The 16164-nt window shown below is 41.0% G+C and overlaps 1 protein-coding gene across 1 annotated transcript in view; it reads right to left on the reverse strand.

Moving 5' to 3' along the window:
* Nucleotides 1-2890: 2890 nt before the first annotated feature.
* Nucleotides 2891-16164, reverse strand: part of bcr (BCR activator of RhoGEF and GTPase) — a gene marked incomplete at both ends in the record, with an annotated part of 83216 nt that continues 69942 nt past the window's right edge. Inside the window, 15 exons of the mRNA XM_083983122.1 lie at nt 2891-2980; nt 3091-3253; nt 4303-4408; nt 4535-4669; nt 5118-5257; nt 6315-6424; nt 6741-6800; nt 9045-9176; nt 11353-11450; nt 11868-11942; nt 12278-12382; nt 12628-12703; nt 13133-13252; nt 13377-13542; nt 14660-14781. Coding sequence (XP_083839248.1) covers nt 2891-2980; nt 3091-3253; nt 4303-4408; nt 4535-4669; nt 5118-5257; nt 6315-6424; nt 6741-6800; nt 9045-9176; nt 11353-11450; nt 11868-11942; nt 12278-12382; nt 12628-12703; nt 13133-13252; nt 13377-13542; nt 14660-14781 — 1698 coding nt within the window. The remainder of the gene's footprint in view (nt 2981-3090; nt 3254-4302; nt 4409-4534; nt 4670-5117; nt 5258-6314; nt 6425-6740; nt 6801-9044; nt 9177-11352; nt 11451-11867; nt 11943-12277; nt 12383-12627; nt 12704-13132; nt 13253-13376; nt 13543-14659; nt 14782-16164) is intronic.

Raw genomic sequence — 16164 nt, forward strand, 5'->3', positions numbered from 1 at the left:
TAAATTGGGTCAAAGCATCAATAAATAAAAAATAAAAGGCATTAAATGAGCTGAAAGGTTTAAGAGCTAAAAACAAAGACAAAGAAATTCTGTCCTTTGTCCCATTAAGACTGACATGAACACAGTTTGGATTACAGCATCACAGTCAGACGAAGGTGGCGGGCGTGTATCAATGCGAGCTAAGACCATGCTTAAGGTTAAGGTCCTGTCTTAGTCTCTAAGAGATGAAAGGTGTGTGGCTGTCCTCAGCAAAGGCAACAGGAGACTTAACCACGTCTCCATCATCAGCGTTTCCTCTTCTTATTTTTAGTTTTTACTGACATTTACCACAGGTGCTAAACCAAAGGAAAAGTGTCGAGGCACGATAGGGTAAGAGTAGTGTTTAGGCAATCAGGACTTTGTTCTAAAGGTGACGTACAAATGGAGGAACTGATGAAGGTGGATTCGTTCTCTGTCTCACATCCTGAAATATAGATGATGAAAGACTGTGCGCATGCTACATAGGCCAAAGTTAGTGGAAGTACACAATAGCGGTAAAAAAACACACACACACCAACTGTGTTGGGCATGACCACTTTCAGAATAAAACCTCGACAGTCTTGTTCATGGGAATGAGTCAATGATGATTCATCTGAAGTCTAGACAGGCAACTTAAAACATTTTTTCAGCATCAAATATTGATTTTTCTTTTTGTTTGATGTTCTTAACATTTCGAGTGTTGATATGTATTCAAAAGGAAAGTCTGAGGACATTCATCTAAAAGATTCATTATTTGTTATTAATAACACTTACTCACATCTGCCTTTCTGTGATATCTATCTAACAAGCCCTTCTCAGATCCATTAAACTGATCAGTTGCTTTAGCTTTATGCCTATGTTGTATATGAGAAACCAACTGTGGGCCAGACAACGACACACTCTACAAACATAAACCACATTGTCGTGAGTTACCAGCATCTCAAAGCAAAGTCTGTGATGACACATTTGTAAACAGAACAGCAAGAATAAGAACATAATGGAAAAAAAAAACTAAAGCCAAATAAAAACATGCCTGCATGTTAAATCAAGGACAACGAGACTAAACTTAGAAATTTGTCATTTAAGTAGCAAAACAAAAAAACAAAAAAATCTAAAGAGCTTTTCTTTAACTTGGCGAAGTAGTTGGGAGACCTTCAGGGACAAAGAATTAGAAGGACATTTGAGAGAAATAATAGAAAAAAAGACATCAGGAGAAGATGAAACTAAATTAGATTCCTTCATTAAACCAACACATATGAGTGCTCAGGCCACTTGAATTGTAATACAGTAGTTCTAACATTGCATGAGTGCACTTCTGCAGCCACAGATTAGAGGAGACAATGCCATATGTGTGTGTGTGTGTGTGTGTGAGTGTGTATGTGCTGTATTATGACATTGCATAATGTCTACACTAGACAGACGATGGCCTCTGGATGCGAGACGTCCTGCTGAGAAACACCCAGCAGTTAAAGAGCTTGTGCCTTTTTCCACAGCAGCATACAGTGTGTAACTGCATATGTGTGTGTTACCTTCAGTTATAATCATATCTAAATGAGTAATTGATAGGCTGGGCAGAAGAGCTGAGTAGTTTCTAGAAGATCAAGGCTAAATCCTGCTTATTTACTGCAAGACTTGAAGTCAAGGCTAAGACCTACCACTTTCTTAATCAAACCCAAAAAGTTCACGTAAAAACAAAACCAATTTATCCCCCAGGCCCGAAAATAAATTACAGTAATAGCAACAATGATTATACTGTTAACCAAAAAGAAAAACAAATACAACTTTAAGATTATGTACATACTGTATCTGTAAATACAACTGCTTTCTTTTTTTCTCCCTAGAAACAAACAAACGACATATTAATTTGGCAAGATGTCCTATGTTACAATAAGAAGGACATATCGTCAGCAAAGATATGAACACAGACTCCTATGTTAGAAAATATATTGCTTCCTGGGTATTTATGCTTTAGACTACCTTGAGACACACACAACACAAACAGAGGAAAGTTTCTTTTGTAGTTGGATAAACTGCAGGCAGTCAGATCGCAATGTGTTTCTAAACGTCAAGTTCCTTTTCATCGCTTTCCTTAAAGTCCGTCTTCATGCTGTAGAGTTTGTCTCTGACTCCAACCGGGTTTTTGTTTACGTTGTAAACATTTGAACATATAGGAGTTTGCTTCCCATGGAAAAAAAACGAAGAAGCCAGAAACGGTAACGTGGCAGCTCTGGATGTTCGCGTTAAACTCCGACAAACAGCACAAATATCTCCTCTTGTCTTCTCAGGTACGATGCGCTGAGATCATGTAAGACACGATTTGAATTTTCCGCCACGGGACATGTAGCAATGCTTCGACATGGATAAACACATACTTTGCAAGAGTCTCGACTTACTTGATGATTGTCCAAAACAAAAAACGAACAAATAGAGAACAATGCCCGAACACAAAGATACATGGAAATTGTGATTTGTTGGCGAGTTAATTCCATGGATGAAAAAAGACGTGTTTGTTGTGAACCACATCCGTCTAGAAGTTTTAAAGGTTCCATGTTAGGACCAACGAAAGGGCATGCTGGAGAAATGTAGATGGCAGATGTACCCGCAACATCAACAAAGGTACGAGGAATCATACTAAAAGTGAGCAGTACGAACGCAGAGGACCTCAAGTCCTCAGAGCTTCAGAGGCTCAATATTGCCCTCTTGTGTTCAGGCAGGGCAGAGACAATCCTAAACCAGCTGCAAGAGCCTCATGGAGTCCAGTCAGTCAATTCAAAAACATACTACTATAGGCTCACTTTGAGCCAAGGTCCCTCTCTTTTTCACTCCCTTACGATCAAAGTGTCAGGCAGACACAGTCAGCCACATATGAGCTCTATACTTCAGTGGAGAAGAGGATACTCTGTCGTTTACTGTCCGGTGTTGGGATGGTCTCCAGCTGGAGGAAATACAGCAGCACCTGGACCTGCATGGACAGAGAGGGAGAGACACACATGCAGGATTAAAAAATTAGGTTGTGGTTTTATAAAAAAAACTTTAAAAGGGAGTAGAGAGAGGAAGAAAAGTGAGCCTCACCTGTGCCATAACTTCCAGGGACCAGCTGTCCCCCATGCTGATGGGCTGCGTGGGGTTAGTGGGGATCTTACTGTCCTTCTCGGCAGGTCTCAGCAGAGTCGGCCCGAACACCGTTGCCAGGTTGTGGAGGGACATCTTGTTGATGCATTCCTTCTCTGCCACCCTGGGGAGAAGAAGACAGACACGAGATGTATATGGAGGACAAGACACAGAGCAAGACCTCTTGTGTTCTTAAGAAGAAATCTTCAGCGACAGTAAAGGACAATCCGGTTCTTCTGTGGACAGTAAATCAGTCCCGTCTTATTTCACATTGGCATTTTTAAGGGATAATGCAGGTGACAGCACAGTCAATGCCTCCTGTTTGAAATTCCTGAAAAACCATTAATCCCCCAGTGTTCATTAGCGTCTAGACAGAAAATCAAACAACGCTTTCATCCACGAATCACTTCAGCCATTTATTAACTGAAAGGGTCAAACGTTTGCTTCTTAAAGCTTCTCCAATATCAGGATTGTTTGCTTTGCTTTATATCATTGAAAACCAAATCTATTTTCCTATTGAACTGTTGGTCGCACAACTAAAGTAATTGAAGGTTTAAACTCAGGCTCTGTTATATTTAATGTTGTATTAAATATAACAGTGAATGAGAAATTGTTTCCTCCTCATCACTTTACAGTTTCCAATGTCATGATTGCTCCATGAAATATGTAAGGCTGATAATATGTTCTCTATCATGCTGTCTCTTTGCATGATCTATTACATACATATGTAATGCTTTAAAGCAGGTGTGTGTTCATTGTTGGTGCTCGCATTACTTTGAAGCCTCTTGAGGTTCAAAATAACCATGGTAACCAGAAGACATTTAGCTGTTGTTAGCAGTTGAATGACATCCCCCAGCAGTGACAGCTCTTGCTTGAATAGTATACAAGCATTGGTAACACTACAGTACACCACCATGAAAACAGTAGGTCATATTGAAGGGATACTGAGATAAAGTGGGATTATATTTACATTTTTAATATTATAAAATTAAAATGAAGTCTTTTCCAGAATACTTACATGTATTATGATACCGCCATGAATACACTTCCTTATATTTATGACTCTATTTGTTTTGCAGATATCTGCATGAGTTTCATTTGTTTTATGTGTGTGTGTTTCCATACCTGTATAGATACATTATGCTAGCACATGTGTAGTTTAGTGGTTCATACCTCTTCAGGTGATCCAACAGGAAGAGGAATGTGACCAGGTTTGGTTCCGGCAGCGACAGCAGTAGGTTCAACATGCAGCTCTCCTTAGCCACACTGTCAGACAGCGCTGAAAGGAAGGAAATCAGGTTCTCATATATACAACTGCTCCAATGATCAGTCTATTTGATTGTTTATTTAACTGATGATAAAAACTGGGCGATGCATCGATTATGTCAACAGCTCATTGACTTACTGATGCCGCCCGCGAAGTTGGGATAGAGCTCATCAGTGAAGAGAGGCTCCGGCAGCTCTCTGAAGTACAGCTTCAAGGTCCCGGCGATGGCGTTGACGTCCATCTCACTCATCATCACTGACACGTCTTTGTTATCTGCAGGAGAAGGAGACGACAACAACACAAAGACAGGAGGGTGAGCGGCGACAGAGGCGACTGACATGGGAGAGGAAACATCTTGGCACAAGCAACTTCAACTGTCAGTGCCTTATTCACTCCACAATAGACCCTGAACATTCATTAGCACAGCCACCCACATAAATGTACATTCATAAATTAGTCCTGTTAATGATTTCACATCAGAGAAAACGCCTCATCATGAAAATGATCAGCTTTCTTCCATAAAATTGCATAGAAGTTAGAATATATTGTCCTATATTAACAAAGGATGATTTATACTACAAAGTTTCACACATTGCAATACGTACAATTAAAACTGCAGGAATATGGAAACTTCTACAAGAGGCAACAGGGCACATTGGTTTTGAAAGCTTTACTACAGTACATTCGTTTTGTGCTGTATATGTATAAAAGTTGTACTCACTGGTATCAAAGGCGGTTTTCAGGGCCTGAATATCAGTGGCCACCCCTGATACTCTGTAGATGCCCACCTCCTCCATACCCCTCCGTTCAATTTCCTCCAGGCACTGCCGGACAATGTAGGGAACCTTGGAGCGCTCACGCCTATAGACAGAAATATAAATGTCAATGACGGCAAGCGAGCAGTCTGTATTATATAAAACATTTACTGGCATCACAAGTGAATCAATAAAATAAATGTTTTGCTGTGTTTGGCTCTGGAAGGCTGTTTGCTTGTGTTTCTGTTGAAATGTTTTTGTGTAGCACGATAATTGATTTTCTCTGGTAAATGTAGTTAACCCACTTGTTATCTTTAATCCTAAGGCCTACATGGTCTATCTCTCTTTCTTTTTCAACTGCTTCCCTCTTTTATTTTACTGTGTTCCACCAAAGGAATTAAAGTGTTGACAGTGAATTAATATCTAAGTGTGTATCCACTATTTTATTTATTGTGCAGGAAACGAATGGGAACCAAAGGGTTTGTAGAAGGTAGGAAATCAATTCAGATATAATTTAATACTGTAGAAAATAATGTAAATAATTTATAGGCCTACTACTGTGATTTTATAGGCTCAGTATTGGCCTGGCTCTAGGGATCACTCAGTCTGTTCCTGGCCTATTTTATTTATCAATATATCTCAAAAATTATTAGACGGTATCAGACATTCATGATTTCACAATTATGTATCCTAATGACTCTGAATAAATCCCTGGCACCGTCATCAGATTGACCTTTGTGGTTTTGAGTGATCTTTGTTGGGCCCTACACCTAAAAGGCAGAATGCTGTGAGCTTGTTAGCATGCTGATACTAGTATTCAGCTAGTAGACTATATATACTCTTGCTAAGTTCTGGATGAGCCGTCTACAGTTTAACAAAGGTTAATATGTCGATTTTTTTATCCTGATGTTAGGGCAGGAAGTTGTTGTTCAAGATCCACAGTGAAAAAAGGTAAAAGTAAAAAAAGAAAAAGAAAAACTGAACCATCAACACAACACTGTGGGATTTGAGAAAAGAAACAAAAAGATACTGTAATGTGCATGACAGAAAAGTTGGCCTCAAATCGAGCCCTGATGAAGGCAACTGTTTAGAGTCTAACAGTACGTATGCTGTGTAATTACTCTGCTCTTGAGTGGCTTCTGTGCAATTAAATGTCAACTCACTTGGTCACCGTGGAGATCTTGACTCCAAACACACCCATAGGTTTCCGCGAGGGCATCCTCTTCAGGCTGAACTCCCGGCTTGTGAACTTCATGGAGAGTTTGACTTCGATCTGACACAGGAAAAAAGAGCTTAAAGTTAGAACAGGTTTACAGTGTGTGAAGCCGGTCTGAAAGCCTGAAATCTGCTACAGCTCTCCTCAATCTGGAGGAAATCCTCACATTTCAAACCTGGTGTGGGCTTCACACCAAATAAACCACTATACCACATCCTGGAAATGATTTAGAGTACCCCTCTCTGCTATGTGCTACCATAATAAAATGTCAGGTTGTAACAGTGATGCCTGATATAAGCACTTAACTGCTGAACAGTATAAAAGTAGAAAATGCACTGTGGTATTAAGCAGTAGATTAATGCAATGGACTCACCCCGTTCATGGGAATAACTGTCCTCTGCCAGTCTTTGCCTTGGAGAGTCTGAGGGTCAAGCTTAGTGGAGGAAACACAAAAAGACAATATATGTTATTAGATTTCATCCAAACCATGACGTCATGAAAACAGCTATTGATCAAATAAGGTCATGATGAGTAAACCAAAAGTTTTACATGAAACCCGTACTTGATATTTATGATGATCTCAGATTACATGCACGAAGAAGGTGGTGTTTTATACACTGTAGCAATTTGTTTAGTTGTTTTTTCTATTAATGAATAGGTAACTTACAAATGGTTATATAGAAGGTTACAGGCCAAAGGCAATTGGGCAAGGAATTAAAACAAAATCTAAATTAAAATGATTTCTGAAGCAGTGTTGTCACTATTTTCTCATCAACTACTTATTGAATGTTCAGTTCCTTTGTTAAATGAATTTATCTCCACATACTGTTGCCCTATTTATATCACAGTGCTTTGAGTTATAGGTGGTTTGACTGCCCAGTAACTTTCCCCTACTGCATGTTTAGAAAAAAAACAAAAAGATGAAATTCACACTCAAATCTACAGAGATGTGCCATCTGGGGCAATAAAGGCCGCACACACACACAGACACACATCTGACATGATGAAGCAAACAAACACACACAGACACAGTAGACTCCATGTTGTATGTTTACCTAGGCTAAGCCCCATCTGGTTGCGTGCGAAGCAGGATCATGTTTCTCATAAGTGAATCTTTTTCACTGGTGAGAGCGCTCTTTGGTTTGAGCCGTTTATCTACAAAGAATTACATTCCACTAAACAACAGCAAAGCTGAGAAAGCTCCTCTTGCTCCCTGATAAAAATATTTTAAGAGCTCAAGGTTTTTTCGTCCAAACAAACATGATTTTATCTTCTCCAGCTCTGTGCTGTTTAGCCACATATTATTTACCAATAAATTACACTTCTGCAGGACTTAAACCCTCTCAAATAAAAAAAAATATGAGTGGGGAGAGTTTACAACACTGCACAGGAAAATTGAGACAAGCTTACATCTAGGAGCATATTGTGTACTGTATACAGTATCTAAGAAGTAAAGGGTCAGAATTCATGTAAGAAAAGATCATAATTTTACCACTTTTACTGTTAAAATTGCGATAATATCAACATAGTATGTTGAAAATATTTTTTGATTCAATTGTTGCAGTCAATTTTAGACAGATAGGGGGGAGATTTTCATATAAAGCAATGATTAGAGTACACTGGTGTATAAAGTTTGAGCTGTTAACAATGTGGTGGTGGCGAAACAGTAAAACTAGATGGTAAAATGTGGGATTTATCAGCCGCTGTGGCTCCGGCTGAGGACGGGAGCGGCTGTTTTCTTGTCTTGGATTTATGAAAATCCTGCTGAACAACTTTCTCACCACTCTGGGTGGTTTGTCTAGTATGACATCATCCGTCAGGAGCCGATCATTGTCACGGGGGTTAGCAGAGGAACCACTAGGTGGAGCACGTGACTGTAACTCACAGCCTGGGAGACAATGAGCAGCTGAGGAGACTCGTCCTGCTGAACATGTCTGCTCCAATTTAAACATGTGAGTGTTTGGGATACAGAACCAAAAAACTGAGTGGTGCTGTTTCTTTTATTGCACATGCAGTGTGACACAACATGTAGACACTGTTATACCCCTGTTTTCGAGGAGTGGTTTATTTAAACTGACATAAAGCGAGCAGGCACAAGAAAAAAAAGTTATAACATATATTAAACAGTGTCTGTATTTGTTTTGGAGCATTACCAGAATTTGGTCCATTCTAATGGACAGAACACTTGACGGCATTGATATAACTTGCACCTGTGCAGGATGGTATCACTGTTACTCAATGCCCATTACAGATCCTGGACTGTGATGAATGTTTGAACCACCTAAACCTGGCAGCGGAACCACAAATTAGCGGCATGAAATATAAAGCTTTGCGTCAGTCCATCAATCCAAAAATGGCTTAACATTCAGAGTGTAAATCTTTACTGGACAGAGAAATTACACTGGCCGACATGCGCTGAGCAGCTGTTTTTCTCTATTCAACCAAACCCCCGTAGCTCACCATCATATATTAGAGCAATTAATCTAATTAGCCAATTGCTACATCATGCATGCTCACTGAGCAACAACATGGATTTCATGTTTTGTGGCAGTGGTGGTGACATAACTGCTAATCAGCAATGAATCATGGTATGTCTGCTGATTGGAGAAGTGAGGTGTGCGTGTAAGTGTGTGTGTGTGTGTGTGTGTGTATGGGGGGTGGTGACGTCATGTCATACCGGGATCTGTCCTTTCCCCATGATGCGGTCTGTGCCATCTCCATCCTCTTTGTTCTGCTTGGTCTTGTTGTAGCACTTCTCGTAGCAGAGCAGCCTCAGGGTCTGCGAGCCCTCCAGCTCAATCTCAAACTCCTGAGTGGGAGAAAAAAAAAAATCTGTTGTGAGAGGAGAAAAATCTGCGAAAACGGGTTTCAAAGGGTTGCAAAAAAAAAAAAAAAAAAAAAAAATCATCCCTTTGTAAAACGACAAGCACAGAGACAGGAATAACAACAAAGATTAAAGCCGCAAGCGGCGATGGCGGGCCCTCGCTCGCCCATGCCACCGCGGGGCCTGAGGCACGCCGGGGCCGTGGCGCGGAGCAGAAATGGAGAAAAAACCTGTAAGGAGGCCAAAAATGCAATGTTTCGTTCATCCACCAGGGGGCAGTCACCGCATGTGGTCTGGTGCGTTCAGGGGCCGCCCCTCATCACTCGTGTGAATTTTGGAGTGAATCGGACAAAGCATGAGGGAGTTATGAGCAGTTGAAGGTTCGTCCACTAGGGGGCAGTAATGAGATGCGTGCAGGTGTGTTCAGGGTCAGTCCCTCATCACACATGTGAAGTTTTGTGGAAATCGGACAAAGCATGAGGGAGTTATGAGCAGTTAAAGGTTCGTCCACTAGGGGGCAGTAATGGGATGCGTGCAGATGTGTTCAGGGTCAGTCCCTCATCACACATGTGAAGTTTCGTGGAAATCGGACAATGTTGATGTAAAATATGGTACTTCCTGTTTCCACTAGGGGGCGAATGAGTGAGATCGCCTATGAGTACATAGAAACGTTGAGGTCGTGACCCTGGACCTGTGTACCAATTTTCATGTTGATACGAGTTCAATAAAGCCATCCAAAGGGCAAACGTATTGTCATGGCGAGGAATCATAGCCACGCCCCCACAGGGACGCCATTACTCGTAGCTTCACAGCGTTCATGATGTAGCTTCACCAACTGGTTCTGCATGTTTTAGAAGTGGAATGAAGTTGATGGGGCAAAGTATGTACATTTTAAAAATTTTAGTACACTTCCTGTTACCACCGGGGGGCGCTATGAGTTACGTGGGAAGTTAATATATCGGGACGTTCAGGGCGGAGCCATCGTCATGTCCAGCAAGTTTGAAGTTGATTGGATGAAGTATGTGGGCGTGAGAGCCACACGTATGGACATGGCGAGAACGCCAAAATCTGATGAGCGCTGGCAGCCACACCCTTTGACCTACGGACTCACGGAGCACAAGATAAGCTCAGCTAGGTCTGGAGATGTGGTATACCTAATTTGAACTTGATCGGGCGAACGCTCTGGGAGGAGTTAAGTTTAGGCGGGAAAAATCAAAACCAAAATGGCCGACTTCCTGTTGGGTTGAGGTCATAAGGTCAAGAGGATTTTTTGTATATCTGGGTATAATACAGATGTGTACCGAATTTTGTGTGTGTACGACAAAGTAAGACGAATGGCGATGCCATTGACATGTGTTTGTAGGGGGCGCTATTCAGCCATTTGGCCACGCCCATTTCCAACGACTTTAAAATATCAAAATTTTCGCGAGGCCTGATGTGCATGCCAAAATTCACGCGTTTTGGGGCATGTTGAGGCCCCCAAAAATGCGATTTTAGGGAGAATATAATAATAAACATAGCAATTACAATAGGGCTTTCGCCAGGCGACTTGCAGTCGCCGCTCGGGCCCTAATAATGACAAACAAGAGATTCTACCTCCACAAAAGTCAGTACTGTATATTTGAATCCATACATCCCACCACAGAGCACAGCTGACCAACATCCCCTGTAATTATGTAAGAGAGCCCTCTCTGCATATGGTTTGCACATCGTTCAGAGGCCCACACTGTGTTGGTTCACTTAGCATTTGGACAGATGTGAGTCATCACCAGCAGCTCCTCATTAGCTGATATTATTTCCACTTTGCTGGGCAAAATCCTCAAAGAGTCTCTGGGTCACACTGCACTGTGCTGCAGATGAACCCGTCCACTGACTGTGTCTCAAAGCTCTTCTCCCTCTGTAGTGCCAACCTCTGCTATCCAGCTGTTTCTGTGTGTGTGTGAGTTTTCTATATGTTTGCAGGCGCTGCAGATGCTCTGTGAGGGTTCTGTTAGACATCTAGTCATTACTCAGAGATGGACAGCTAACAGATTACAGGACCAGATGTCAGATACATGACAGGCAGCAGAAACTGTACAAAGACTCCAAAGGAACCTATTTATTCCAACTGGGATATAATGTGTGTGGAGTTGCACGTGTACAGTTAAAACCAGTCTCTTACCTCGTTCCATTTGGGTTCAGTGGTGTATCGATACACTCTCGTCTTGGCTTTATTCGAAAAGAAGCCAAAAGAATCCACCTCCAATGTGCAGTAGAGATCTGAAGACAGGGAGGGGAGGATTGAAAAGATGACACATTTACACAGCTACTGAAATATTATTTATGAATGCATCACATTGGCAGGCGAACAAGGCGGACTGCTGTGCGTAATCTCCAGATCACAGACTACGAGTCATTCATTCTCTTATGTTTGTCCATACATAGTCATAGTCTGCAGCTCAGCAAATACACCAAACCGGGAGCTAAAGATGTAAAACATGCAAATTCCTGCAACTCAACCAGTTATTGAAGTTTCAAGTGAAACAAATCTGACAGGAAACATGGATTTCCAAAAGTTTCCACCAGAACATTTCCACAGTCCCATTAAAGTGGAGCTCTCCCTCTCAGGAACTCATTTTGTCTGATTCGATCTGAATTTTCTGTTGTTTGTATAGAGGCTAAAGGTGAGTGACTCACTCAAGCTCTGTTTGAGGCCGGAGGCGGAGTGGACGATTACATTCAAGAACCCGCAGAGACCGGGGGATTCATCCTCTGGAAAAACAGTCAGCGAGCAGAGAGAGAGAGAGAGAGAGAAGACAGTGAGGAGGGATTAGAAAAGCATGCAGATCTCTGTTTGTTTTGGAGCAGAATGAGACATGGGAGGAAGCAATAAAACAGAACTGCACAGAATAAAATGTGGCTTAAATCTCTTTGTACTTTTCATCCTCATCTTACCCACAACGATTTGTCACTATTTCTTTCCAGGACATTTGTTTTTCACCAACAACAGAGATGCAAACACACAATTACACTTCTATTCATGGAGTCTATTCATAGACTCAATGCTATCTGTAACTATGGCATCTCAAAGACACTCAGTGCGTTACCTTCTTTATTGATGCTGAGGGGGATGTGGTGGACTGTCTGCAGTTTGACACAAGAGCTGGTTAACATTTGCAGCTCCATGGAAGTTAAGGAGGATGTTTTAAAACCTTCAGGGGAGAGAATAAATTGAAGCTGTAAATGACATTGTAGACAATAAAGAACATGCATCTTTTCAGGTTTTCTCTGTGTTGCCCTGAGGCAAAAAACCTCAGTCTCTGTTTCTCCATTACAAATTTCTCAGATTAGGAGTTTCTAATATACATGTGTCTGGATTTGGCTAAAAATGTGTCAAGTGCCTCAAATGCTTTCCAACATTGAAAACTGTTGAATGTGACATTTCTGGGACGCTTACATTTCTTCTGCTGCTCTTTGATTATCTCCTTCCACTCTGCACGTTCATAGTCAGACGAAATCAGGAAACCGTAACCCTGAAATATGTAAACACACACACACAAAAAATAAAAAAAAGCTGTTATTTCTGAAGCAGAATCAAACATTAAGAGGACACGTTTTATCCGTACAAACATACAAACTCAGATATTTATAAAGCTGCAGTTCTAAATTCTCATTCAGCCAGCTTTAGCCGATGAAAGATTTCATAAAGCAACAGCTACACACTCGTACAAGAAAGTCTGAGTAAGAAACAGATTAAGGAGAATTAATCTTGAGGAAGACCAGCGAGGGAATATTGTGCTGGGAATCAAGCAGAGGACAAAAAAAAAAAAAAAAACGCTGTAAAACGAGAAGAACAGATGAAATATGGAGAGGGGGAGTGTGTAGGGAGAGCAGGAGGAAGATGGGAAGAAATGATTAGCAAAAAAAGAGAGCAGAGAAACAGGGATGGAGAGTGTCATCACCTTGCCGTTCTTGTTGTAGACTCGGAGGGGCATGCTGGGAGATGTTAACAGGAGTAGAGACTCCTGCTCTGACAGCTTCTTCCTGAGACGGTCGATGACCTTAGAACCCTTGTTAGCTCTCTGAAATCACAGAGCATGAGTGAATTTATCAGCGCCTGACAATTCATAAAATATGTTTGTGTTTCAATTCAAATGAGAGGATTGAACAAGCCCGTAGATCTGGATCAGAGTGGATCAGCGCTACCTTCTCTCTCTGAATCTCACTGCGGAGGTGTGAGATTTTGACCTTCATGGCGTCAAGCTCTTCATCGGGGACCTGGGGGATGGTAAGTGGTTCAGTCTCATCGGGGCCCTGGAAGGTCAGTTCAGTCAGGGGGATGTACCACTTACTGTCGTACTGCTGGTTCTTCCTACAGTGGCAGGAGGGGGGGGGGGGGGTCGACAGGAGATGGATGGTGAAAGGTGAGGGGAGGAAAAGAAGGAGGTGGGTTGATAATGATGGATACATGTGAGGATGAGTAGGGAGGGACGAAGGAGACAGCATGAGAAGGAAAAAGAAAGTGCAATAATTATTAGTTGTTATCTTAAGAAAAAATCTTACTGGAAATGACAGTGAGTCTTACAAACTGTAAAGCTATTGAGGAATTTCTTATAAATGTCAAATATACAGTGATTCATTCCAGTGGCTTCAAGCTTCCTTCCTGTGTGATATTTTTGTTCTGTTGCTTTTTTTTTCTCCCCAGCAATTATTGAATAAGTATTGGTATATATGTTTGGCTTATATTGGATTTGGGAGTCATGATAAAATATGCAGGGGTTTGGTGCCTCCTGTAAAAACAAAGAAAAATGTTGCTATGGGTTGAGTGAGTTGCAGACAACCTGAAAGCAGTTTTTAGCCAGTAGTTGTTTGACAGAAATATTAAAACTATACTGAACTAGCTCTCAGTTGTTCTTGTTTGCATTGATCATATTGATGTGCAGACAACAGCATCTGGATCACGTGCATTAGCATCAAAACAAAGCAGGCTAAATAAAAAATTATATTACATACGTAGTCTAAGAAAAAAAGTGGAAAAGTCAGGGGGTAGTGGCCCACTTTAGTATTCTTTCAGGTGGCCCAGAATTCCTAGCAACGGCCCTGCCAAGACCAGTAAGGTGGGTTTTAAGGAGCAGAGCTCTGCTGTCTGAACTTTAGTTTGAAATTAAACTTGAATGTCTTGTATACTGGCCTTGCGTCTTTTCAGAGTATCTTTGATAACCTTTTATTATGATATCTATACTCGACTGTAGTTAATGCATTGTTTTCTACAAACATTCTTTGGTTATTCTGTGTAACTCAGGTCTCAACAGATTCTCAACTGTGAACTGGGATTTCAACTGGAGACATAAATGCTTTAGGATAAGATTTAAGATATCCCACCATGCTCTGCCTACCTACTACGACAATCTCTGTGTTTTGCCGTATTTCACTGCTGGAGTCACTTCCATTTCCAGAGAATGAGACACGAGGCCCATCATGTTTCTTACCCTCCGATCTGTTTCTTCAGTTTGGCGCAGAGCAGCAGGTCGGTGAAAAGGAAGACATGTCGCAGCTTCCTCGCTCCCTCAACCAACTCCACCATGAAGCTGTCTCTTAGCAGCTGCCGGTTCTGTGACGACAACAGACAACAGCAGTGGGGTCAGAAACACCGAAGCTGTCGTTAATATCACAACAGTTGGCAAAAACGAAAGCTCACAAATTAAAGTCTCTATCCTGAGTGTGGAAAACCAGCATCATATCGGTGCTGACACATTTTTATGAGTCACAGTAACAAGTCTGTTCTATTTTATGGACAGTGGATGCAGTTAGTTTACACAGGCTTTGTGTCGAGGCTGCATCCAAAAGATTTACCCCGGTTTCTCTCCTCCAGATTCTCTATACTGTTTTAACAGTGTGAGACATGGAGAGTAGAGAAAATCAAAAGTGTTATAATTGCTCAACTCTATGGTCAGTGACAAAGCTCATGTGCAACCTATTAATTATCGAATATGAATCAAATCCATACCCAAAAGGTTTACATAGTTTATGATTCAATTTAAATCATCCAATCATAATAAATGATTAGCTAGATAAATTATTTCTGGCACTATAATCTACGTCGTGGTGATGGTGAAGTGGTGAGAGAAGAAAGAAGAGTGATGTTTGGAACCGTGGGACTGGTGGTTACTGACGTCAGACTATGTAATGAGATGTGTTATACTGCAGTTTGCCAAAAGGGGGCAGTGATGTCATTTTCCAGAGAAGAAAACACAATTAAAATAGAGCAGGCAAAAATGTTAAACCACAACTTGATGGTAAATGCTTCACTTTTACATGCTCGTAGCCTTGCTGTTTCTGGTGGTCCAGTGTGTAGGACAGATATGTATGAAACATTGATTGTTAAGAATAAAAGGAAAAAATGAAATTATGTATATGAGGTTTCTCCAATGATGGATTGAACCGAGGGCAACCGGTCCGGTCAGACTCTAACAAAGGCTTTGATAATGACCCCGCAGATGTTAAATACCCGGAAGTCTCAGTCAGTCAGAACTGAAGAAGCTTCTTGGATGAGAGATGAAACATCTTCAAGTATGTACAATCAAGTCTAGTTGCACGCAACTCAACTCTTTCTGTATACGTTCTGTATCTATTCTCAGCAGGTAGGGTCCAGTAAGGATGGGGCACAGCAGGCACTTTATTTCATTTTTGGCCTTAATTTTGTTCTTATGGTTACACAAATTATTAAGATTGTATGAACAAAACAGTTTTCAATGGTAAACTAAGTGCTTTATTTTTAAGTTTTCACTTAATTTGGTTTATTTTCAGTAATCTAACCCACTTTGCTTTGGATATTTTGCTTGGTTACACCAGATTTGGGGATGTAATTACCTTATAATTTGTTTTAAGCGAAGATGTGATGGACAGAAATGAATTTAATCAAGTTTAAGTTAACATTAGAGTGAACATTGCTGACAACAGTGAAACATTAACAATATGCAAACATAAAGGATTT

Source organism: Trachurus trachurus, assembly GCF_905171665.1.
Source record: "Trachurus trachurus genome assembly, chromosome: 12".
Taxonomy (NCBI): Eukaryota; Metazoa; Chordata; class Actinopteri; order Carangiformes; family Carangidae; genus Trachurus; species Trachurus trachurus.